General features: G+C 37.7%; 1 protein-coding gene across 1 annotated transcript in view; it reads right to left on the bottom strand.

Moving 5' to 3' along the window:
* The window catches only part of MPP7 (membrane protein, palmitoylated 7 (MAGUK p55 subfamily member 7)), a 238906-nt gene that overhangs the window by 85398 nt on the left and 127128 nt on the right, over positions 1-26380 (bottom strand). Inside the window, exons 8-9 of the mRNA XM_011949216.1 lie at positions 9808-9885; positions 7282-7362 (exon numbers count right to left, since the gene is read on the bottom strand). Coding sequence (XP_011804606.1) covers positions 7282-7362; positions 9808-9885 — 159 coding nt within the window. The remainder of the gene's footprint in view (positions 1-7281; positions 7363-9807; positions 9886-26380) is intronic.

Genomic DNA, 26380 nt, shown 5'->3' with positions numbered 1-26380 from the left:
CCTCCCGAGTAGCTGGGACTACAGGCGCCCGCCACCTCGCCCGGCTAGTTTTTTTGTGTTTTTTTTTTTTGTAGAGACGGGGTTTCACTGTATTAGCCAGTATGGTCTCGATCTCCTGACCTCGTGATCCACCCGTCTCGGCCTCCCAAAGTGCTGGGATTACAGGCTTGAGCCACCGTGCCCGGCCGAAAGCTGCATACTCTTAAATGTGTTTGTAATTAAACAAGCATGACAGCTAAGTATTCCACTATCTAATCAAAGATAGATATAAAGAAAAAAATTAGAGCCGGTGCGGTGGCTACTGCCTATAATCCCAACACTTTGGGAGGTTGGGGCAGGCAGATCACCAGAGGTCAGAAGTTCGAGACCAGGCTGTCCAAAACGGTGAAACCCCATCTCTACTAAAAACACAAACATTAGCCAGGCGGGTGGCATGTGCCTGTAATCCCAGCTACTTGGGAGGCTGAGGCAGGAGAATTGCTTGAACCTGGGAGGCTGAGGTTGCAAGGAGCAGTTTGTGCCACTGCACGTCAGCCTTAGTTTCCAAAGAAAAAGAAAAAGAAAAATAGAATTGATAATAATGAGCCAGTTCTTTTGAGAGATCAGATAATTAGTCATTTCTGGTATGCAGAGCAAGAAACTAGAGAAAAAATATGTATATTAATAGCACTGAGGAAAGGGACAGAACTTTGGATACACATCAACAGGATAAATCGAACACAATTCCAACATGCTTGAAATCTTAATAAAATGTTAAGTTTCCTAGGAAAAAATAAATAATGAAGTAATACTAGAAGAGCTTGAAAGCTGGATTAAATCAATAACTACAGAAGAAATTAAACACACTATTGAAAAACTTTCCCCAGAGATGGCATTGGAACCAAATGAAGGGTTGTATTAAAGTTTTCTGTGTTATTTACAGAATTCCAACACATAGTAAAATGTAACATTTCTTTTTCAAAGGTCTCACAACCCAAATGCAAAATCTAACCAGAAAGTATAAAAAGATGACAGTACAACTTTGGTCTCAGGATGATTTTTTTTAAATACCAAAGTAAAATATTACAAAATTAGACATAAAAATCTTCCTTTATCAAAACAAAGGTTTAATCTCAAGAATTTAATGTTTTATCATATAGATAACTGCAATTATTTATGCTAACAACTAAAAAAGCTTCTATGATCACTTTGATAAGTACCACAAAGGCACTTGACAAACTTTAATACAATTCTGATTTTTTTTTTTTAAAAAATGAGAGAACAAAACTTTGTAAAATATTCTATCAGAAACCAGCAACAAACACCATACTTATCAATAACAGGAAGCACAGAAGCATCCCCATAAAAGTACAGAAAAACAAAAGCAAATCCTGTATTTACTACAAGTTTTGAGCATTTTTTTCCTGCAAATCATATCAAGGCAATAAGGTAAAGGGGGAAATTATCTATAATTACTAAAAAGGAAAAGATTTTAAAAAATCTTGTCAATAACATTAAAAATTAAATGAGATACTTCAGTAAGGTGGTATAAAATGAGTATTATGGAAATTAACATGTTTACTATATACAAACAATATACTTGTTAGAAAATACTCAATAAACAGTATACCATGGAGGAAAATTAATTTATACATATATGTACGTGTGTATACATATAAATATATGCATGCCTGCACACACATGTACACATCAGGCCTGGGAATAGACTTAGCAGGAAATATTCCGGCTTATATAAGGAACAATTTGATCTAAATAAATAAATTGCCATGTTCTTTGATTGGAAAATTTAATTGCATCCCAACGGTTTTTTCAATGACATGAAAAGAGAATTCCAAATTTCTTCTGGGAAAATACATTTGCAAGAATAATGATAGGAATTTGGCCTTAGACGGTTATCATGCTACAGTTACTAAGGCCTTAGAAGGTATCATGCTACAGTTACTAAAACAATAAAATAATCAAATTAACAGCAATCAAACCAAGAGTTCAAAACAGATTCAGATATATAATAGAAATCAAACTGTGAGAAAATCGCTATCCACTTGAATTAAAAATAACTAGAACCACATCTTATACCATATACCAAACTTTCATATAGGTTAATAATTTCAAACTTCAAAAAATCACATTTTTAAAAAGCCAAAAGAAAATAGTAAAGATAATTTTCGTAAACTTGTCATGAAGAATACAAGTCCTTTCTAAGCTAACTCAGTGCCCAGAAGTCATAAAGAAAAAGAATGCCAAATTCTACTACATAAAAGCACATATTTCTACCCAGTCTTAGAAAATGCATGTAAGATTAAAGAAAAATAACTAAGGAGAAATATATAATAATGATTTTATATTCTTATATCACTCACAATTCATTAGGAAAAACACAAAATTTTTACTAACCATTATTTAATCACACAGTACTCACTGAAAGCTTGCTATACATCTGCAATTTTTATTCCCTATTCTCATGTGGCTTATATTCTAGTGGTGATCAACTAGCAAAGCTAAAAAAGAATATTAGTTGAGGCTGTGCGTGGTGGCTCACGCCTGTAATCCCAGCACTTTGGGAGGAATAGGTGAGTGGATCACTTGAGGTCAGGAGTTCAACAACAGCCTGGCCAACATGTCAAAACCGCGACTCTAAAAAAATAAAAAAAAATAGCCAGGTGTGGTGGCGAGCACCTGTAGTCCCAGCTAGTTGGGAGGCTGAGGCAAAAGAATCGCTCAAACTTGGGAGGTGGAGGTTACAGTAAGCTGAGATTGTGCCACTGCATGCCAACCTGGGTGACAGAGCAAGACTGTCTCAAAAAGAAAGAAAGAAAGAATATCGGTCGAAAAGAGCTTATGCAATTAATTGCATATAAATTGCAACTGCATAGGGAAACAGGCCTTCTCATGCACTATACTGCAGGTGCTCAAGAAGGTCTGTCTTAACAATAAGCTGGAAATAAGGATCAAAACTGTAAAACGTACAAACATTATGTATGCCCCAATAATTTACTGTCCTAATTAAAGTTTATTTTGACAAAATATTCCATAAAATCCTCTAATATACAAAAGATGTGCATCACAGTGTTATTTAAATAGCAGAAAAGCAGAAATAACAAAGGTTCGTCTGTAAGGAGTAAGTTAAATAGATAATTTTGTTGATATAAAGAGAAGACTACAAAAGGCCAAAAATATTAAAAGCAAAAAAAAAAAATCACAGTAAGTAGTGCATTCTATGATCCCACAGAATATACTGGGGAAAAAACATATTTAATATTTATATATATAGAAAGGGTTGAAAGGTAATGCAGCCAGCCAAGAGCAGTTATCCCTAGAGGTATGTGAACATGCAATTCGCAGAAGAAATAAAAATATAAAAGCATAGGAAAAGATATTCATCCTCACTAATAAAGCAATGAGGATAGGGGCTTCTACTTTCTTTATAATTTAAATCAAAAATACAATTATGTATTATCAAAAAAGAATATTTGTTTCCTTTTAAGTCTTTATCAAGTCACTCTGCAAAAAGTAGAAGTGAATGTAATAAATTATCACGTCTTATTAAGGACAAATATCATAAATCATATATATTAATAAATGATTCCTTCTAATCTCACTTATGGATTTTAAAATATTCTTTCCTTTATTGGTGCGTCTTTGTGTCTGTAGGTGTGTATTCCTGTCTTTGTGGATCAAATGCATTTCTATTCCATGATCACGTAACTTGCAAATTTTCTTCTAATATATATTTTTTCAATTAGAAAGATTCTTAAGGTTCAACCTTTTACATTTAAAGTTTTAATCTATTTGGAGTTCACTCTAGTGGTGAGTTTTCTTATTTTTTTCCCAGACTATTTGTTATTCCAAGACCACGTATTGAAATTGTCCCTCAAGCTGCCTATCCCCCATGCTTCCTTCCACCCATCCCACACTCTTTCATTAGGACCTCAATCATGTGCTATGTGTGTGTGTGTGTGTGTGCACGCGCACACGCGTGTGTGTGACAAAGCTTCACTCTTTCACCCAGGCTGGAGTGAGGTGGCGTGATCTCGGCTTACTGCAACCTCCATCTCCCAGGTTCAAGTGATTATCCTGCCTCAGCCTCCCAAAGTAACTGGGATTACAGGCACCTGTCACCACCACCGCCACCATATCCGGGTAATTTTTGTATCTTTAGTGGAGATGGGGTTTCACCATGTTGGCCAGGCTGGTCTCGAACTCCTGACCTCTGGTGATCAGCCCACCTTGGCTCCCAAAGCTAGTGTTCTATGTGAATTACTCCTACAGGCTCCCACTGGCCTTCCTCCATTCAGTATTGCATTTCTGCCATTCTACACCACCAAACCCCTCAAAAGCTTGGTCTGTAGACCACATATGGAGGGACATGTCACTTCCTGCTTCAAATCCTTTCAATGGCTTTCCACTTTTTAAAAAAGCTCACGATTTCAGGTGTGGCCATATAATTTATCACCCAAATAGGGACACAATTGAAAGTGGGAGAAAGGCTATTACTAATAATGCTGGAGCTGCAGGCATGAAGCCAACTGTCCTGGGCAAACCCTACTCAAAAGGTTGAATCCCCAACTCCAAACTAACTCTCACCCCTCCTTCCTTCGCCACTGTTCACCTGTTCTGAGGCTGGTTTTGCATTTTCACATCTTCAAACTTAAAGTTTTCCTTTATGGGACTTTACATGCTCTTTCCTGTACCTAAATCATTTCTTTTTCACATCCCACCCCCGACCCATCTCCCACTCCTTTATCCCCTTCTGATTCCCTCAAACTCCAACGTAAGGTCTCAACTTACATGCCACTTCCTCTGTAAAGTTTTCTTCAATATTCTCCCCCTGCCCAAGTTTGGATTTAGCGCCATTCCTATGTATTCCACATCATTTCTATGCACTCCCTCTTTTAAATCCAGTATTTCTCCTATCACCTTCACTAGTGCACATATATCTTCTATAATCTGCATCCATAGGGCCTGGCACACACTAGGCATTAGAAGAAAGAAAATCTAAGAATAAATGGATAAGTGAAGATCTGTTGCTGGTGACATCTATAAACTGCCAAAGAAAGTTATAAAAATTTTCAGAAAGAATTGGCAGATGTGTGGAATATGTGTATTATCTTCCCAGAGTGGGTGCATATTTGGGTGGGTGTGTGTATGTGTGTGTGCGCGCGCGTGTGTGTCTGTGTGTGTATCTGTTTTTTTAAAGTTCTATTACTTTGAAGATATACTTCAACTTCCTTTTCAGTCCAATGAATTAAGTATTTAAAATGAAATAGCAAATCTTTAAAAAGTAACTTCCCTAATCCACTAGAAATTAAAGATAATATTCAAATTAACACATTAGAGTTACATTTTTCATATTTTAACTGTCAATTCAACTAACAACCTACATACCTTGCTTCTGTTTAAAAGGAAAACAAAAAAAAGATTTTAGTTTACTCCCAGGGCAAAAATAGATTAACTGATTATATCCTGAAATAGTCTAAAATTTATTTGGGGGCTTAACTTGTTAAAGTAATATGGAAATGAGGTTGAAGTGATGGTAGATAATAAGAATGACTTCAAGAAAAGCAATGTTAAATGTTAGATCAAAAAGGGAAAAAAGATATTTTCTTCCCAAGACTAGCTAACTACAAACAGACATTGCCAAACGAAACATCATGTATCCTGGAATATTACCTATTTTCTACACATATGAATATATGTCTTTCATGCTAACTTTACACCATTCTTTAGTCACACTGCTAGATAAAAAGAAAAATAACCGAATTATCTACCTAAAATATTTTCCACATAATAAAATGTAACTAATTATTATAAAATTTTATCAAATGGCCCTTCTTAATAACATCTAAAGTCATACCTCCCTCTTGAGCCAAATACCAGTTCTCATCCAGTAAAATATGGCATAATTAGCTATTCCATTTGAAACACTCTTGAACCAAATACCACAATTGGGGATATTTTTTGTCTGAAACTTGCTGCTTTCATTTCTAATACCCTTGAACCAAAACAATAAACTCAAAAAGGAGTTTAACAAGCTACTATTAGCTAACCTCACCTTCCCCTGGGTGACACTAACTTCTCAGGTGCAGTCTAAGACCAAATGAAGAAATCTTCAGAACATTCTGTGGCTAAAAATCTCCTTAACGTTTTCACATACTTTGTCTTTAACATCAAGGAACTTTTCTGCTCTAATCTGATCCTTGCTCTTTTAGAACAAAAATTTAATAAACTTTCTAAACCACTACAAATCAATTACCCTCACATCACTAATCATAGCCTGTTTAGCTTTTACAGCAACACATTCATGTACTTCTATTTACCTACAGAGATTAGGGCTTATAGTCCACGCATGTTTTTAACCTCATCTTTTACTTAATACCATCTCTCTTTTTATAAAAATAAATTCAAAACCAAATATGGCACAATTCCGAAAGTTATTTCTCAAGAAAAGTAGAAACTAGTTTTTGTATCTAGGAAGAAATTTTCATCCAACACTCTACATATGCTCACCAGTAATCATCACAAGTTAAAAGAGCATTTTAATTATGTAATCACGTAATCCATATGTAATTCTGACTCACAGAACAATATCTGACACATAATTGCCACAGTGTCAAGTCCAAAATGTATACAGTGCAGGATTTAGTGCAGTAATGACCTCAGAATTCTAACTACAGGAAAATTCTGAAATGTCTGCTGTAAACTGATCACATTTGGAGGAAAAATAAGTGATAAACTTAGGAGGCAATGGGAAAGGGAGAATTGAAATTTGTCTGCCAATATTTTATGAGTATTTTACACTGGAAAAGTGCTCTTCTCTGTAAAATGGAATGACATTTTGAAACGTAAATTAGTAAAGGGACAGGAAATGGGGAGGTGAACGGGGAAAGAAAGAGGAATGCTGAAATGATCCTACAGAAAAATAAGTATATTTGTCAAACATATTGGAATCCCGTTAACTACCCAAGTAAAATAGACCTAAACAAAATTACTAGTAGGTTCTGTATAGTGTATTCTTTATTTAAAATGAAAATGACCTTGAAGCTACATTATATTTGTCAGAACTTAAATTCTGAGCTTCCCAATAAGAGTATTTTGCAGTTTCTCATCACATTATAATCAAAAGCTCACCTCTTTCTCATTAATAGGATTTAGGCTATTAAAATACTGTGCCCTATTTGAAATACATTTACTTGAGAATTGATACTCGAAACAAAATTCATCGGAAGGCTCAGAAAGTGGCCCTGTTTGAAGGTATTTATTACCAGCGTAACATGTCCTCACCTTCACACTGGGTTTTGACAGTAGTTTCAACAGCTCTCTGATCTCACTGTTTAATGGCTTGTTCTGAAGCTCTTCGGCCAGCTGCAAGGGAGATTACATCGATGTAAAGAACGTTTAGTAAGAGCATTGTGGGACTGGGTGTGTGACAGCTGAGAATCTGACTTGCTCAAGGCTATTGCTTTCCAATCTTTAAGGAGCGGTCAGCATAAAAAAAACAGATCATCAATCATTGCTCTTCCTTTTAGGCCTTCAGTAGTCCAGATCTGAGCCCAGGCTCTCGGCTGAGTACAAATCAAGTAATCATATCAGCCAGATCACCTTCTGATTTACTGCAAGGAGGGCAAACCCCAGCACTTCGTCCATGTGAATGGTCTTTTGCACCTAGACAAAGGACCACTTGTAAGAACTGGATAAAGCTTTGACACTGTAACCTCCCCCACCCCCCACAAAAACAGAGCTTCTGAATGAGGTGGTGAAATCCACAGGGTTTCCAAAAACTCATGGGGATTCCAAAAACCCACAGTAGCTGTGCTGTTTAGAGCTAGGGCAAAAATAATTAGAATGTCCCTAATAGAGCAAATGGCCTGAAACTTTTATTATGTTTACCTATACAGATGAAGAAATCTGTTAAATACCAATCAATCATAATACCAATCGTAAAATGAGCTATAATGGGTTGACAGCTACCCTGGTACCAAAAATGCTGACTGTACCCTACTATAATAACCAAGAATTCCCATTTGGGTTCTACATAAAGAAAGTGTTACAACTTCAAACCTGCCCCATGTCTTCCACTAAGAGATATTCCTATCTAAATTCCAATTCAGTTTCAGTCTATAGGAAAGATCACATAATTTTCATAAGAAAAGCAAGACTCAAACAGGAAAAAAGACTAGAATTATGAAATATGTGGTATATATATAAACGTATTTTTATTTAAAAACTCATCTTAAAACCTTGCATGAAATTTCCATTTGCCCCTACTTTTTCTACCAAGCTAAAAATAATTGTTCTTATCTCTGGAAAAGGACTTTTCTCTAAAAGAAGGGCATAATATAAATTATACACCAAAAATAAAATCATAGAAAATTATACAGTCATTAATTACCTTTCAAACATTGCTTTTACTTTTCTGAGGTAATATTTCTACAGCACTTTTAACTTACAAAAAGACACAAAGGTCATTTGCACACTTTAGTCACTTAAAACATGACATATTTTAACATTTAAATATACTGCTCTGACAAATTATAAGATACTATGGTTTATCATATTTACACAGCAGTCTCTAATTTTTTATAAAGGAATATTGTTGCAATATGATTGGACCACACAACATTGGTTTATAAACAAATGTTTCCCAAAATTCTGAATAGTAAATGTTTTAAAACTGACTTTTTTTAAGGTTTTCTTGGGTGGCAACTGTGCCTTACTTGAGCAAGTGTATCTACATCTTTTATTCGCCTTCATTTAAAAAGTTTTGTTTCAATAATGCAGAAGTAAGCTTCCTCAGTAAATATATATTGAAACATACGTGTAATCTTTGTAGATAAAAACAGAAAGAAAAATGGGAACTAAACAAATAGCACGGAACTTGCATATTTATTACCTATGTGTATTTTCTAAATTAGAATTATTTTCTAAATTAGAATTTTCTAAATTAGCAAAGGAGTTCAAATAAAATCAAGTTCTCAAGATGGCCAATTTTTTAATTATATGATGGCCTGAATATTTTAACACACTGAATTATAGCTTGTCTTATCAAAAATAAAGGAAAAAAATATTAAAAGCAACAAATAAGCTACAGGATATCACTAAAACCAGCCTTTGCACTAAACATATTTCTATTCCAGCTTCGTGTCCTTTATAGTTTATCCAGGTGTGTTCTCAATTCATCCGAGTCCGAAAGTTAACAGTAAGAATCAGCGAGCTAGTTCCCTTCCCCCAAGTTTAAAATAAAATTATAGCTACAGGAAATTAACTACTCCATCAATGCCAACTGCTTCTAAAATTTATTTTTTGGTTATGAAGGTAATTTGGAAAAGCCTAATACCCATAAATCGTTACTATGTTTTATAATCCATTATAAAAACAATCCTGTCTTTTTATGTATTTCATATGCCTCGTTCGTACCCTAGTATCTGTCATTTTTTAGTACTGTCAGCAATGGAGCTATCTCATTTGTCTTTATTTCTCCATAACATTCCTCTTGTCTGTGACTTTCTCAGAACACCGACAGCTGACAGCTTCTCTCTCTCCATGAGTTTAAAGCCTAAAATTCCTATTACATAGTTACCAAAGCAGAACAAGAGGGTAGCTACATGCAAAATTTTTAGAACAGGAAAGTGAATGAAAATCAACATAATATTAACATAAGCTCAGTGATGACAGGACTTCTTGAAACATTTGTAACCTCTTCTGCTTTTCACTCATAGGATCACAGGCATCTGTCTGCACTAGGACAGGTTCTGCCTGGGCCAGGTCTGCAGCAGACACGTCCCGGTGAGCTCGGAGAGGCACACTTACGTCATCGGCCAAGGCTGCCGCACCATGGAGAATGGGCACCGGACTCTGCTTCTCATAGTAGTGTAGTTTTTCATGAATCTGGAAGAAAATCAAATGCATATAAGTTCACCTGGTAGCAAATAATGTCAGATAGTTGCACACTGTTATACTTGAAAAGAGAATCTGAATCCTTGGATATCCTAAAGTTACATGTTTATGACATATTACATACATGTAACATGTTTGTATATGCTAATATAAACCCATAGGTGACATGTATGTGTGTCTAATTCATCTATTACTATGGCCCAGTGTTTGTAACATGGAGTCAGATGGAAAAAACAGTCTTTATCAAAGAGAACCCACTTGAAACCTAAGCCTTTGTCTTTCTCCTCAATAAACATGTAAGTTTTGTGATGTCTGTTATATCTAAAATCTATTGCTGCAATATTTCAAGTATCAGTTGCCGTTTATATTTCTGCTAAAAATGTAAATTATGATGAAAGCAAAGCAATAAACTGCCAGCCGCATTTTGGCAGGTTGGTATGGAATCACTGTCAAGAGGGAAGAAGCTGGCACTATTTGCGCCTGGGTGCCACATCCAGGAACATCTGCCCAAGCACACTGTTCCTTTTATTATATTTATTCATTCTTTTCTTTGAAATTGCCAACTTTCCCCCTCAACTTCAAATTTCTAAGAAACGAAGGGATTTCTCATAGCTAGTGACATTTCTTATAATTATTTAGCATAAATGAGATCATTTTTCATATTGTACAATACTTATAATAATAAATTTCTAAAATTAGTCCTTCATTTCCCATTATTGTGACCCAAGAAACACAAAGGCAAGAATCTACGTAAATGCCATGTAAGACAGACTGAGTTCCTTAAAGAATCTAGCAGAAGGTTGAGAAGCAAAAGACCTGTTGACAAACACGTAACTGTCAGCACTTCAGTTTCATCTATTTCAGCTCTTGTATAGGTGTCCTTTCACATTTTATACTTGAAAACTCACTTTAGTCTCTTTTTATTTATAGTTGAAGAAAAACGTCCCCCACCATATACGAAAAACAGTTGCACCTCACAATTTCCTGTCTTTAATAGGTAACAAGTAATACCTATTAAAGGTAATTATACTCAAAAGCTAACCAAACTCCATTGTAAAAGTCTGGAAGATAAATTTTATTCTGATTAGCCAGATGCTATTGCTAAGAGAGGATTCTATTACATTTTTGGCAACCTGGTACACAATGTAAAGCTTCAGGGAAAGAATTTTGACACTTATGATATTACCAGAATGATCAGAGCGACATTTTTACTTAATATCTTGGAACCTTTAAAGATGTATCATATCGAGGTAATAAACAAACTTTAAAGACTACAAGCTATAAAAAGTTACATTTGATTTGAGAAACTATGAACACATCATTTAAAACAAAAACCAATCATACTAAGCTAAATTCACTTTGTTTAAATAATTATCAAGAATTAAGTCATCTCAACATATACTATCATAGAAAACTTACCCTATCACAAAACTCATCTAACTTCACTGCTGAACTCACCCTATCACAAAACTTAGCTAACCTCACTGCAGTCACTTGTTTAAATGTCTGCTTCCCTGCTATAATAAACATAGAGACTTATTAAGAACTTACCATGTGCCTGTACTACCCACCTAATAGGTCAGTAATACTAGTAACATAGTCTTTAATGAGTTTAATATTTTAATTCCTCAGTTCTCACAAGAACATAAAGAGGTTGACAGCAGGACCATCTCATCTCACAGATAAATAGGAGTTAAACAAGCTGCTATGTTCTTGCGGACAGTAAGAGGCAGAGCTGAGATTTCAAGCTCAAGCCATGTGGCTCAGTGTTGGAGCTCCTAATCACTCACTTCTCCTCTCACACTAACATCTTGTCTGTGCTCTTCACTGCCATCCTTCGCTGCCTAATGAGTATGGCCTGTTTGCAGGACAAAGAAAGGAAGGCTGGAAAGATATATAACAAATCCCAGTGATTGTTTCTACTGACTAGAGGATCATTGGTGGTTCCTCTCCATCCCTTATATTTTCTTTCTCATTGGTGGTTCCTCTTCATCCCTTGTGTTTTCTTTCTGATGGCTTCCAATTTTCCCAGGTTAATTTCCATGAATACTCTAATTATAACATAAAAGTATGTGCCCCAAATAAACACATTATTTCTCCACTTCATTTGCTTCTTCTGAGCGTCTTTTACAAATAGTCAGTTTCTCTTCCATCATCTTCTCTAGATCCTGACCCAATTGATGAAATATCCCACCCCTAGCCTGCCCACTCCTGGATTTTATACCATGTCAAACATTTTTTAAATGTTCCAGAATTTCAAAGTGCTGGTAACCCTGTGCTGATATGTGTTTTACTTTACTGCATCATTTAAAAAATTAAGTTGGCAGGGGAGTAAAAATTTACTCTAAATAATTTTGAGCGGATTGCTGTTTCCAAAAATATTGACAATGCTTTTTATTACTATTTATGATAACCAAAAGGAAAAAATAATGATTTTTAAATTCTAATTAACAGGCAACACATATAGACTTTACCCCAAGGCTATCCAATAGAACTGCCTGTGATGGTGAAAATGTTTTATAGCCGTTTGTCCAATATGGTTAGCCACTGGCCACATGTGGCTTTTGAGCACTTGAGCTGTGGCTTGACTTGAGGAACTGCATTTTTAATTGTATTTAATTTTATTTACTTTACATTTAAATACCCACATGGCGCCAGTAGCTTTCTTCTTGGAGAACATGACATAATTTTATGCAGTCTATAATTTCTCTTTATATCTCAGAAAAATTTACTCTGATACAGGGTGACAAATTTCCCTAAGTGGGGATATTTTGGGATCTAGTAGACAAATATATAACCAAAGATGTGGTTTCATCATCAATGAGCAATCTAGCATCTATTATTAAGTATCAGGTGTAGCCAAACCTGGAAAATCTCATTTATTTTAACTAAACATTTCCCTTTGCAAATTCAATCATGTAATAAAAGTACACTTCAGACCGGGTGTCGTGGCTTCATGTCTATAATCTCAGCACTTTGGGAGGCCAAGGTGAGCAGATCACTTGAGGTCAGGAGTACGAGACCAGCCTGGCCAACATGGTGAAACCTCGTCTCTACTAAAAATACAAAGAAGTAGCTGGGCGTGGTGGCGGGCACCTATAGTCCCAGCTACTTGAGAGGCTAAGGCAGAAGAATGGCTTGAACCCGGAAGGCGGAGGTTGCAATGAGCCAAGATCTCATCACTGCACTCCAGCCTGGGCTATAGACCGAGACTCCATCTCAAAAAAAAAAAAAAGTATACTTCATTTTTCTCCCCTGAGCAACAGGAAGAAGAGGAAGCAGAGAAGGAGATGAGGGAGGAAAGCTGTTAGGAGTAAAGAAGTCTGGAGAAAAGGGGAAATCTGGTTAAATTAATTTTATATAACAGTTATTCAAACACAAGATCCTAAAAGTCAGGACATGCTAAAATATATTAAATGCACTATTAAGAAAAAAGGACATTTCAAAATCTATATACATTATACCCTACGTATATGTCCATAAGGGTTTTTTTTCTATAATTACATTTGTAATCAGAAAAGTCAGTAAAAATAAAAATCTCTTTAATATGTAAGCAGTTCTCATAAGGAAGCCATAGTTACCTTCATTTACAAACTTCCTAAAAATAAATGTTTAATTTTAGTGAGGAAATCTGTTTTAGTTACGCACACAGTAGAACTTTTAAAAATAAAGCTTCAATAATTAAACTACGAATAAAATACCCCCCAATGCAATCATGTGTTTTATACCTGTCAATGATGTACAGACTCCACCATGGCTATCTGAATTACATTACATTAAGTAAACTAAAGCTGTAATCCTTTTATTGGCTTCTATTACGAGTACAAAAAGTACTGAAAATCACTGCTCAGTAGTTTGACTCTTCAACATGTTAATTAATGGTACTGGATCTAGAATTAGCACATGCATGCATACACTTATCTACCTCCATATTTAAAATACTGGGGGTGGGGAGAAGATTTTGGGTACTAAAAAAGAAAATCCACGGGACACAATCCTTTCAGAAATATGTATTTACTTCTGATGCGTAACCTTGAAATATCACCGGCCACTTTGCTAACTTTACAATGTAGGACTCCTGGACTTGGTGGATAAAACTCTCAAATCCTAAGCCATAGACCAACCAGTCCATGGATGGTTACAAACTCTTAAAGCAGACTTTCTCTTCTTCCTACCTGATCCCAGGAAGGGCCAGACCAGCTTCTTTGTCATTTCCCTAGTAGTTTAAAGTTTTCTCATCTTCCCACTCACTAACAACGTAGCCCCAGAAAAGTAGCTACTCTGTGTGTGTATATCAAAAAGCCTAAAAACTTGGAGGCTGTACCTTTGCTCAAACTACACAGTCAGAAGTAAAAATGTAAACAAATAAAGCCTTCCCACAGGAATCGCTGGGAGCAACTGGTACTTTGCCTTCAATTCCGGCCAGGGTGTTTGCAACATCTCTACACAGATGCATAATTCTTATAAGGAACATGCCTATAAAGTCTACAAAATACAAAGCACCAAAAACAGTTTTTAGGCTTAAGTTAAATTATTAAAAAGCAACAAACCATCAACATTTTCATTTTGGTTGAAAATGTAGTGATTCTATTTGAAACCACTTCTCAGAACATTTTCTACAGATCAGATTCCCTTAGTTCCCAGAACAATATTCTAGAGAAAGTAGCCAGGGCATTAAACATTTCTTTGGAAAATCTGAGTTAGTTGGGGAAAAAAAAAACGAAACTTGAATTCTCCAATCCAGAGATATAAAATCTGTCCCATTTTGAAACAACCCCAAATTTCTACATACATTTATTTTTCACTTCCCATATATTACAATGATCAGAGTTGCCATTCTTCAAAAATCTATATTTCAGTAATTGTTGATGAACTGGGAACTGTTAAATTTTTGATTTGATGGATGTTACTACAGATGATGTTATAGAACTCAGGTTTCAACATACAAGTAGCAATCAATTACCTTGTATACTTGTTTGCAGTTTACATTTTAACAAACATTAAAACTGTAATTAAAGCTTAAACTAGTTTTGTAACAAAAGATGGAATGAATCATCTTAAAACGTGGTGAGTCGGGGATCTATGGCTAGGAGAGTTCACGGGTGACTCTCAGTTGATTCATGAACTCCTGGAAACCATATACAATTTGTTTGCATGCATTTTCTAGGAAAATAATCTCAAATACAGATGGGTGATTGATGCTAAAGGACTTAAGACTTTATTCATTAAATAAATAAATAGCCATTAAAGGTCAGGTGTGGTGGCTCACACCAGTAAGCCCAGCACTTTGGGTGGCCAAGGCAGGCAGATTGCTTGAGCCCAGGAATTCAACACCTGCCTGGATAACATGGTGAAACCCCATCTCTACAAAAAAATACAGAAATCAGCCAGGCATGGTAGTGTACACCTGTAGTCCCAGCTACTAAAGAGGCTGAAGTGGGTAGATGGATCGACTGATTGAGCCCAGGAGGCGGAGGTTGCAGTGAGCTCAGATTGTGCCACCGCACTCCAGCCTGGGCGACAGAGCCAGACCCTGTCTCCAAAAAAAAAAAAAGAAAAAGTAATTAAAGAATAGGAGACCCTTGGGCCAATTTGTGCTTCACTTCATTTTCCTTGGACAGATGTGGGGAGGAAGGGAGGTAGCAGGTAAGATGAGGAACAGAAAACCTGTTAGGAGGATATGGTTCTAGTGGTAAGAAATTAAAAAAAAAAAGAAAAAAAAAAACCACTGGTCACTGCCCAGTGCAGATGACTCTGGGGTTCCTCAGGCTTTGCTTTCTTTGCAAACACAATGGACTTAAGCAGTTGCATCTCCTCTCAGCAGCCACCACACTGCCTCTATCCCCAAACCTGTTGTGAAATCAGATGTACTCTTCCAGCTATTGTTTTCCTTGTTGCCCCCAAGATAAACATATAGGCCCCTTATATTGTAGAGATTTAACTGTTATCTCCACAGAAAAAAGGAAAAGGACTAAAAAACATAAAGAACTTATAGTATTTTTACAGTTTTAAAAAATGAAGTATCAACATAATTTACTGAGAGTCTTGAAGTCAAAATACATGAGTTTAAATCCCAATTGGGCCCCTTACTTACCCTTAAGCAACGTATTTAACTTTCTATGCCTTAGTTTTCTCATATTTAAAACAGGATAATAATCGTACCTACTAACTAGGGTTACTGTGAGAATGAAAGTCACCATTAAAAGAGCTTCATGCAAGTCCTGGAAAATAGCAAACACCTAATAAATGGTATTTATTTCCAATTCCCCTGCTTGCTTCCACTGGTATTCCTGGTAAGAGGAGATATTCATCTCCCTTTGACTATACCATGTTGCATATACCTATGATACAATCAAGACGTAAAGATCAACATCAAAGATTAATTGGTATCACCTATATTCAAGAAGAGAATTTCTGAGGTCAGGCAACCAAATGCCATCTGTGTTGACATTTCTTCAAAAACAGTCAAAGTAAAAAGAGGACCCGAATGAAGGCAGTGGCAGCAGGGCTAACGAAAGCCGGGATGAACACAAGAAAGGCAGACAATAACTGTGACCACCAGAAATGGACACAGGAAAGGCAGACATTAACTGTGATCACCGCAAAAGGCAAGCGATGGAAAGGGTGCGAGACCAAATTGAGAATATCAAAAGGAGATCACCAGGAGGAATGAGGGGTATGATGAAAAATCTAGATCTACAAGTTTATTAACAGGTTCAAAAAGGATCTGTCCTGAAGCACCCACAGCTCTAGCTGCCCTGTTCCCAAAGAAGAAAGTTCGTCTTTGGTGAGAAGACAGAATGAAATCCTCACACAAGAAAAAGTATAACAATGAGGTGGAAAGATTCTTAGAAAAAGAGTAATCGGCCAGGCGTGGTGGCTTACACCTGTAATTCCAGCACTTTGGGAGGGAGAGGCAGGAGGATCACCTGAGGTCAGGAGTTCGAGACCAGCCTGGTCAGCATGGTGAAACCCCGTCTCTACCAAAAATACTAAAATTAGCCAGGTGTGGTGCAGTGTGCCTGTAATCCCAGCTACTCGGGAGGATGAGGCAGGAGAATTGCTTGAACCCGGGAGGCAGAGGTTGCAGTGAGCTGAGATTGCGCCACTACACTCCAGCCTAGACGACAGGGTGAGACTTGGTCTCAAAAAAAGAAAAGAAAAGAAAAGAGAGGAGAGGAGAGGAGAGGAGAAGGGAGGGGAGGGGAGGGGAGGAGAGGAAAGGAGAGGAAAGGAAAAGAATAAACATGAGAATCACTTCAAAGACCATAGAGGGCTAGCTATCACTGTTGTCAGCTCTCATCTGCCTATCATTTGGGAATCCAAAGACCCTCTGCCCACAAGCCCAAATTCTGTTGAAATTAGTAAGAAAGCTCACATAATTTTGAGATGAGCTAGGATTTGGTTAGGGAATGTGGAGTGTATTCCAATGTGACTGTATGGAAAATGACTATTGGACAGGAATCAGACTTTATTCACAATGGAAATACCCAGCAACCATAAATTGGTTGTCACTTCCTTATTTCAGTCCTTTGGTGGCTTGCCACTGCTCTCGAGATGAAGGGCATGCCTGTCAATGCACTTGAAACTCAAGCCCACTCTCGGGCTCTGCATGCCCTGGCCCCTGCAGACTTCCATCTCAAGCCACTCTCCATCAGGTTCCACCCACAGGGACCTTATGTTAGATCCTCAAGCACCAGAGTCTCTCCTACCTCAAGGCAACCTCTCTGCCTGCAATGTTCCTGAGTCTTGGGGGTACTCACATTCATCTTTGAGTCTTATCTAAAATGTCACTTGCACAAAACTTTTCCCAACAGTCTTACCCAATCAAAATCAGTTCTCCTTCATTAGTAGGTCTGATGGCTTCCTATTCTTTTTGTTCACTATCCTTATTAGACTTTGTATTTATAGATTTATTATATTTATCTGTTTACGCCTGTCTCCACCCCCATCGGTAATGAAATTCATAGATCAGGCACAATGTCCCTAGAGTTCACCACTAGATCCCTTGCTCAGAGCCCAACGCCTCATGTAAAATGGACGTTAAAAGGTTATTACTAGTTAGTGCTAAGTGGATATATGAATCCTCTAATCCTGCACAGTTGGTAACACCCTGGAATCACAGTGGAAGAGGATGATAAATGCAATCATTTTCTTCTTGCCCCAAAACTGATGACTAGTCCCCAAAGCTGAGGAAAAAGAAGTGTTAAGTCCCATGTCCTAAGAAAAACTCCCAACAGCTGAAACATACACTTCTCTAGAGCCAAAGAGATGGATGAAATATAACCATCAACTATCTTCTATCTGCCACTTCCCAGAATGTGTATGTGAAATTTATATATTGAAATACAAATTTCATATACACATACATACATATGACTACGGAATGGAAATTGTCTTACGGAAATAGGAAAAGAAGGGACAGCGGGAGGTCCACAGCCTAATGAAGAGTAGAATAATGGAAGTAAGTCTCCAAGACCTCATAGATAATGGGGGTACACAGAAGAAGACAGAGGATGTTCTCCAGCTCCTATGCAGGCAGCAGACTAGCTGATTTGCCTTTTGTGTTTCTCTAATCAAGGGGACAAGGGAACTGAGGCAGGATGGTGGAACAGAGAGAGGGAACAGTAGAGGTCGACAGTTGCTTGGCCTACAAATGATGCATGAGATACCTGCAAGTCACATGGACCCCACTGAAGGTAGTTGGGCTTAAGCCACCCTGCAGATAACTCAGCCTATAGCACTACAGGAGGTTTTGGGTTGCACAAGCCATGCGCTGTAGGAGAAATGCAACATTCGAGCACTTCCACAAAGAGTATGAATGCTGGTCAGTGCTGGCCTAAGAGGTAATAATGTGGCTAATTTCTGTCTCCCTGTCCTAACACAATAGAAGAACTGCATCCTCTTTCAGAAGCAAACCAGTCCCATCTTCCAAAAGATATTGGGGGAGTGGGGGTAAAAGAAGAGCACACTCTCCCCAATCCCCAAGCCAACTCCCCTACCCCTGGCTGATACTAGGGATGGGACGAGGTGAGACTTAGATCAGAGGTGAACACAAAGGAATACCAAATTGAGCTTTTAATAATTGAAAATGTCTTGGAAGCTACAGACTGCCAGAAATTTTGTTAAAAGAGACAAAAGTTAGCTTCAATGTAACATATTTTGATGCAGTGATTGGAGAAAATTAAAACTCCCTCTTTGAGCATTGTTCGATTTGTTGTTCAGAACAGTATAGCCCAATGGTTCTCAACTTTTTTGGTCTCAGAACTCCTTTTACTTTCTTAAAATTCACTGAGTATCTTAAAGACTTCTATGTGCTTATATCTATCGATAATTTGTAATACTAAAAATAAAACTAAGAATTTTCAAAAATTTATTCACTTAAAATAACAATAAATGTGTTAAAATGACATCTTATGGAAAATCAATATATTTTCCAAAATAAAAGTTTTTGAAGAGTAGCATTGTTTGACAAACTTGTAAATATCTTTCATTTCTGGCTACATAGGAAATAGCTGAATTCTCTATCAGTTCCTACATCCTATCTGCTGGGATATGCTGCTTTGGTTGAAGTTCATGAAGAAAAACATGACTCCCATAGACTTGTAGTTAGAAGAGACAGGAATATGTTCATAGCCTTTTTAGCTAATTGTAGATACTTGCTGATACTACACCAAAACTCTGCAGCTGATACTTTCTTAGAGGTGAGATGCAATGTGGACCCTGCAGCTGCATCACTGAGCCTTCCATATGCCTTTACATTACAATCCTTGTTCTCTCCTGCACTCTACATGGCGCATACCCATGCATAGTTTCACGATATTATGCATTGATCATTTGGAAAATACTGCTTCACTGAGTTATGCAAATTTTCCAAACATTTACACATTTCATGGTACAACAACAAAAAGGCACACATTAATATCACCACCAATCTCTTTCAAAAAAAAAAAAAGGCTTTTAAGTACTAGAAAGCTAGCAATCTCAGAGTGCAGATACAAGTTTTTCAAAATTCTAAGACTTGCTCAAAAGCTTGAATTTTATTCATTGGCAACAATACAGTTTGTTGTTGATGTTTTAATAACAGGCAAACTTTGATCATTAGAAAAAAAAAAAAAAAGTCTTCCAAACACCACAATCTGCATAAACACAGTTTCTAATGGTTTCCTACGAAAAAAAGAAACTAGTTTAGTTCACAATCTCACAATCCTACAACTACTTGTCCTCTGCTAACCAGAACTCTGATTTGCAGCCAAGTGCTTTCTAAGTACTCCCCTCTTTCTTACAGATTAAAAAGACTTGACAGTAAAGAGATGTGCACCATGGTTAAGATTTAATGCAGCCAATTATTCTTGATTGCGAGTGTGCGATGATGAAGAACATGATGATTCATTCACTAGTACCACTTGGTGCCATGGCCTTGGTTTGTGTGACAGCACAAACCATCAGTGTTTTTACCATCAGTGCAGATGCCAACCCAGTGAAAAAAGCAAACAACATCATAATATTATCATGAAAATAGCTTAGACCTTGAAGAGCCTCCCCACAAAATAGTCCCAGGGACCCCCAGGGGTCCACAAGTCACACCTTGAGAACCACGACTACCTAGGATCTCTGAATACATGAATGTAACAAATAAAAGGAAATCTAACATTTCTTTGTGGCTGCAGAACTCACGGTGAATTACATTACTTTGGTATAGGAATATTAATACTTTTTCCCTTACAAACATGTTCTTTTGAATCGGCAATTTACCTGAAACCACTGGTCTAGGCTTGTGATGTGTGTGACTCTCAGAACGAGGTGGTACTTTTCTACAAAACCATGATTTTGAAGTCTGAAAAGTAGCTTTAAGGAAAAAACTAGTATATTTTTAAAGAGTTCACTTAAAAAGAGACACAGAACAGGTTTTAGCATTTCATGAAACTGAAGCTTGCTCAATCCCTTAATGTTTCATTATTCACATTTTTTCCAAAGTTCTGCCTTTCATGCTTTTCATGCTGGCTGATTGCTGCTACCGTTAGCACATTTAAACCTCAGCGATTTATAACATGGTCCCAGACCAAGACGCTCTGGCATTGGCCCAGTGCTGCTATTATCATCTTCTTTTATTTATGGCCCTATTTCAAAATCATCCTTTCACACACTTATACACATTTTTCAACTATTTTTGCTTTCATACACATTTATGTTCTAAAATGCTATTCTATATTTCTGCTTTGTATAATAACATAAAATGTAATTTGCTTACACTGCTACCATCACAGCTGGGATATTTTAATGCACTCAAATATATATTGTAGCATGTGCAAAAAACAGCATTCCCTACCCCCACCCCCACCACCCACAGGTTTTATATAATACACAGCTTCCATTCCCTTCTTATTCCTGGCAGAGTTACCTAAAATGTTTTTCTTCCTATGAAAAACATTTTTCGCTATGAATTCTTTTTTTAATAGAACATGAAAGCTCCTATTATACAAGAAGCTTTGCAGGCATGAATAATCAAATACACCCCTTGGTCAGTAAGAAACAAAAACTTGTAATCATTTTGCGTGTATTCTTACATTCTTTGCATGTTCACCTAGGGTGGACAGAGGAAATTTAGACCGAAGCTAAACATTTCATTCCTGTTCCTACACAACATTTCCTACCACCTCAAAGCTAAACATCTTTGATTTCTGAAGTCTAAGTGAAAATATTTGCAATTTATTTTTAACGAAAAATAAAACCTTTATTTTCGAAGAAAACTATTTCCCCAACTTTTCACTCAATAGAAAATTCTAATTCAAATAGATTCTAAGTCCTTAGAATCATATGGTGATAATGTTAAAACTTATTTACAGAAAGGAAATTGTAAAAATTATTATGGCTTTCTTCTAGCTTTTAAACAATCTCTTGGTTCATTCCAACAGATAGCTAAAATCGGATTACTTTCAAATGGCAGATGGTTAATACATTCTTATTGATACAGTTTAGACACCCAGAAAATCCAAGTCACAATTCAGAAAGCAACTGAATTCAACCTTCAGGGTTGTATCCGTCAAATCCAACAACTCTGAAATCCGGCTGAAGTTTCCTCTCGAATCAGCTATAACAAAGCACTCCTTAATAATAAAACCCAAATGAAGCTCTGGACCTCACAAATGCAAAGACGACTCTCTGAAGAATCAAAGGAAACACTGTTTTCCATCAAATTAATATTTTACATGTGGAAATATCAACAATTGCACTAAAAGAGAGAAGAGCTACCTTGAAAGCAGAGAACAAGGCCTTGCAGTTTCAGATGGTGAATTGAGCCCACGAATTGATCATGCTCCCTATTCAGAATCCTACTGAAATAACCAAACAATAGAGAGTATAAATTTTTTTTTAATGCATGGTAATAGCAGAGAAAAATGCCACCCAAGGGTCAGGAGACTCTGAAACATTTACAAAAAAATACAAAGATAAAAATACTATGAAAAGTCTATCTGAAACATCATATTCTTCTATACTTACCGGGAAAGAGAGACCTGCTTAGGAAAGAAAGTGGACAAGTATGGCCACCAAAGGACCAAAGAACTCCGAGTTCAGAGAAACAGAGGTTCAGAAAAAGAGTGGGGAGCAGGATACTAATTCATTGTTCAACAGTCATCTACTAGGTGTGCAGCAGGCAGCCTCTAAAACGGCTCCCAAAGATTCTCTTTCTCAGGATTTACTTCCTGGTGTCATCTTCTCTCCTTGTTGGGGGTTGAATCTACTGACTTGATTCTAATGAACTGAAATATTCAGGCAAAAGTGATGGGACGTCCCTCCTGAGATCAGGTTATAAAACACTGTAACTTCTGTCTTGCAGGTACGTGCCTATGCCCCCTCCATATTCTCTCTCTCTCTGTCTCTCTGTCTCTCTCTCTCTCTCTCTGATCTCTGCTTCTACTTTCTAATCTCCTTCCTATGACCCTCCTACTTCCCTGTTACATGGAGCTTGTGATTACATTGTTTGGACCCACCTGAATAGTCCAGGATAATCTTCCTATCTCAAGGTCCTTAACGCCATTACATCTGCAAAATCCCTTTTGTCATGTAAGGTGACACAGTCACAGGGTCCAGGGAGAAGGACATCTTGAGGGTAGTGCAGGGGTGGAGGAAGGCATGAATCCACCCAGCACACAGCACCTCCAATCCTCCCTGTGATCCAGCCTTTCTTTCCTGTCTGAACATATCCCTCCCTCTCCCTCAATTCATGACACTCTGGCTGCCTTGGGCTTCGCAATGTCTTGAATCTAGATCCGAGGCGTTTCCCAACTTAGGGACTTTGTACTTGCTGTTCCTTCTGTTTAGAACACTCTGCCTCCAGATCTTTAAGGCTGACTCCTTGATGTTAGATCTCAATTAAAATGTCACCTCTTCAGAGAGGTCTCTGTGATCCCGTCTGTCTTACCTATATCACCCTTACTACTGCTTTCACAGCACAGTACCATAGAAGCTGTCTTGCTCACTTTTTATTTATTTAACATAAGTTCTCTCAGAAAAGAGGACTGCCCTGGTTTATCATGTTCACACCTATACATCCAGGGACTAGGATCATGCAAGAGACTTAGTACATACTCGAATATTTTCAAGTGAATAAATCAGGTTAAAAAAAAAAAAGTACTTGGAATTTGACTGCCTGTAGTGGGAGAAAGAAGTGAAGTGTCTAAAATGAGCAGTATATTTTGGCCAGGAGCGATGGCTCACCCCTGTAATCCCAGGACTTTGGGAGGTCAAGACGGGCGGATCACCTGAGGTCAGGAGTTTGAGACCAGCCTGGCCAACATGGTGAAACCCCGTCTCTACTAAAAATACAAAAATTAGCCAGGCATGGTGGTGGGTGCCTGTAGTCCCAGCTACGCAGGAAGCTGAGGCAGGAGAATCACTTGAACCCAGGAGGTGGAGGTCACAAGTGAGCCGAGCTGAGGCTGCGCCATTGCACTCCAGCCTGGGTGAAAAAACTCCAACACTCCATCTCAAAAAAAAAAAAAAAAAAAAAAAAGAATGAGTACTATATTTCCATAAAAACCAGAGGAACGATGCTGCCATTTACCGAAACACAGAATTCTGAAGAGCAATGATCAAATGTAGAGGAGATACATTGAGTATAAAGTCTTGTGAGACACCCACGTGGAGAAGTGGGACAGGCAGGTGATGACATAGGCCTGGCTTTAAAAAGAAAGATCAAGACCGAAGACAAAGATTGGGAGAGTCAGGGGATGTAAATGGTAACTGAAATGAACTGAAGAGAAAGAAATCACCCAGGTAGAACCGACTGTCCGCAGTTTGAGAAGGGAAGCAGGGCATCTCAGAGTTCTGGGAAAGTGCTTTTTAATGGTGAACTTATCATGAGGTAAAAAGAAGGCATTCCAGAACTGAACTAGTACCTCTTCACACTGTTTAGCTAACTATCCACTCTTAAGCTTTTCTTGGTGAGAACTACCTGGTAGCTAAGTGGAGCGCTGCAACAGGAAACTCCAAACACAGGTAGGTAGAGAAGGCAGGTAGTCACCTGACAGAAGCTTCCATTGAGAAGGTGTGGGCAAGTGCTCACTTACGAATAATGTGTACACATGGACAGTGTGGAATAATAGACCAAGAGGGTCCAACCTGTGGCCCACAGGCCCACGTGAAGTGCGACACAAATTCGTAAACTTTCTTCAAACATTACGAGATTTTTTTTTCTTTTTTTAGCTCATCAGCTATCATTAGTGTTAGCGTATTTTATGTGGGGCCTAAGACAATTCTTCTTCTTCCAATGTGGCTCAAGAAAATTCTTCTTTTCCCAGTGTGGCCCAGGGAAGCCAAAAGACTGGACATCCTTGTAAGAGCCATTGGAGACTCAGAAGTGGGGGAGGGCTGAGGGATGAAGAATAAGAAATTACTTTATGGGTAAAAATGTATATTACTGTTTGGGTGATGGTTACACTAAAAGCCCAGACTTCACCACTACACAATATATCCACATAATAAAACTGCATTTGTATCCCCTAAATCTATACCAAAACAGAAACGTGGCGGAATATGAGTTAATGAATGACTCAACACAATAATGGCATTTTAAATGCCCCTGGCCAATCTGATGATTCTCTTCTCCTCACCAATACCTATGGCTCCAAATGAACACAGAGATCCCACTGTTCCCAGCTGCAGCAACAATAGAGCATGTGGTGTCTGAGTAACGGCCCCCAAAGATGTCTGCATCCAAATCGCCCGAGCATGTGACTATGTTACCTCACATGGTAAAGGGACTTTGCACATGTCTCTTTAAAATAAAGATATTCATTGGGCACGGTGGCTCACTCCTATACTCCCAGAGCTTTGGGAAGCCAAGGCAAGAGGATCGGTTGAGGCCAGGAGTTCAATTATCAGCCTGGGTAACAGAGTGAGAATCCTATCTCTATAAAGAAATTTTTAAAAGTTAGCCAGGCATAGTGGTGCCCACCTACAATTCCGGTTGCTCAGGAGTCTCAGGTGGGAGGACTGCTTAAGCCCAGGAATTCAAGGCTACAGTGAGACATGACTGCACCACTGCACTCCAGCCTGGGCTATAGAGTGAGACTCTGTCTCTAAAAAAGGGGGAAAAAAAAAATTAAAGAAGCCTAATTCTCTGCTATATGGACCAGATGACTTTGGCCTCAAATATTTTAAAGGCAGCCATGATAGGTTCTAACATGAAAAAACATGGGCATGACATCTTCCAAAAATCATTTTGATAAGCACTGACTCCTGTCAGGCCAATTAGAATAAAAGCAAAATTTAGAATTTAGTGTCCTGGCTGGGCATGGTGGCTCACGCCTGAAATTCCAGCATTTTGGGAAGCCGAGGCAGGCAGATCACCTGAGGTCAGGAGATTGAGACCAGCCCAGCCAACACAGTGAAACCCTGTCTCTACTAAAAATGCAAAAATTAGCTGGGCGTGGTGGCACATGCCTGTAGTCTCAGCTACTTGGGAGGCTAAGACAGAAGAATCGTTTGAACTTGAGAGGCAGAGGTTGCAGTAAGCCAAGCTCTTGCCACTGCACTCCAGCCTGGGCAACAGCGCAAGACTCCATCTCAAAAAAAAACCAAAAAAACAAAAAAAAGAATTTAGTGTCCCACATGGTCCTGAAGATGCTTATCTTCCAGGCAAACCAACAAATTAAATTTAAATCCTAATGTACCTTAACTATATAACATCCTTAATAAAGCTGTATAATCTAGTCAGAGCCTTTTTTTCTACTGTTTTATTCTTTAAATCATTCAGTACATAAAAGAACATGTAAGAATTTTGCATATTAATAATTTATAATTTACTAGGAACATCTAGGAACCTGCCAACAAACCAAGCACTAGAACAGTACAAATATTTTACATCTAACCCCTGTATGCCCCTCCCCCTCCCAACCCCTCCATCCTCCAAGAAGTAACCATCACTCAGATTATTTTTTATCTTTTATTTATTTATTTATTTATTTTTAGATGGAGTTTTGGT

This window comes from Colobus angolensis, unplaced genomic scaffold (assembly GCF_000951035.1).
Source record: "Colobus angolensis palliatus isolate OR3802 unplaced genomic scaffold, Cang.pa_1.0 Scaffold293, whole genome shotgun sequence".
NCBI classification, from domain to species: domain Eukaryota; kingdom Metazoa; phylum Chordata; class Mammalia; order Primates; family Cercopithecidae; genus Colobus; species Colobus angolensis.
Note: the sequence above shows the minus strand (reverse complement) of the source record. Positions and strands in the feature narration are given on the sequence as shown.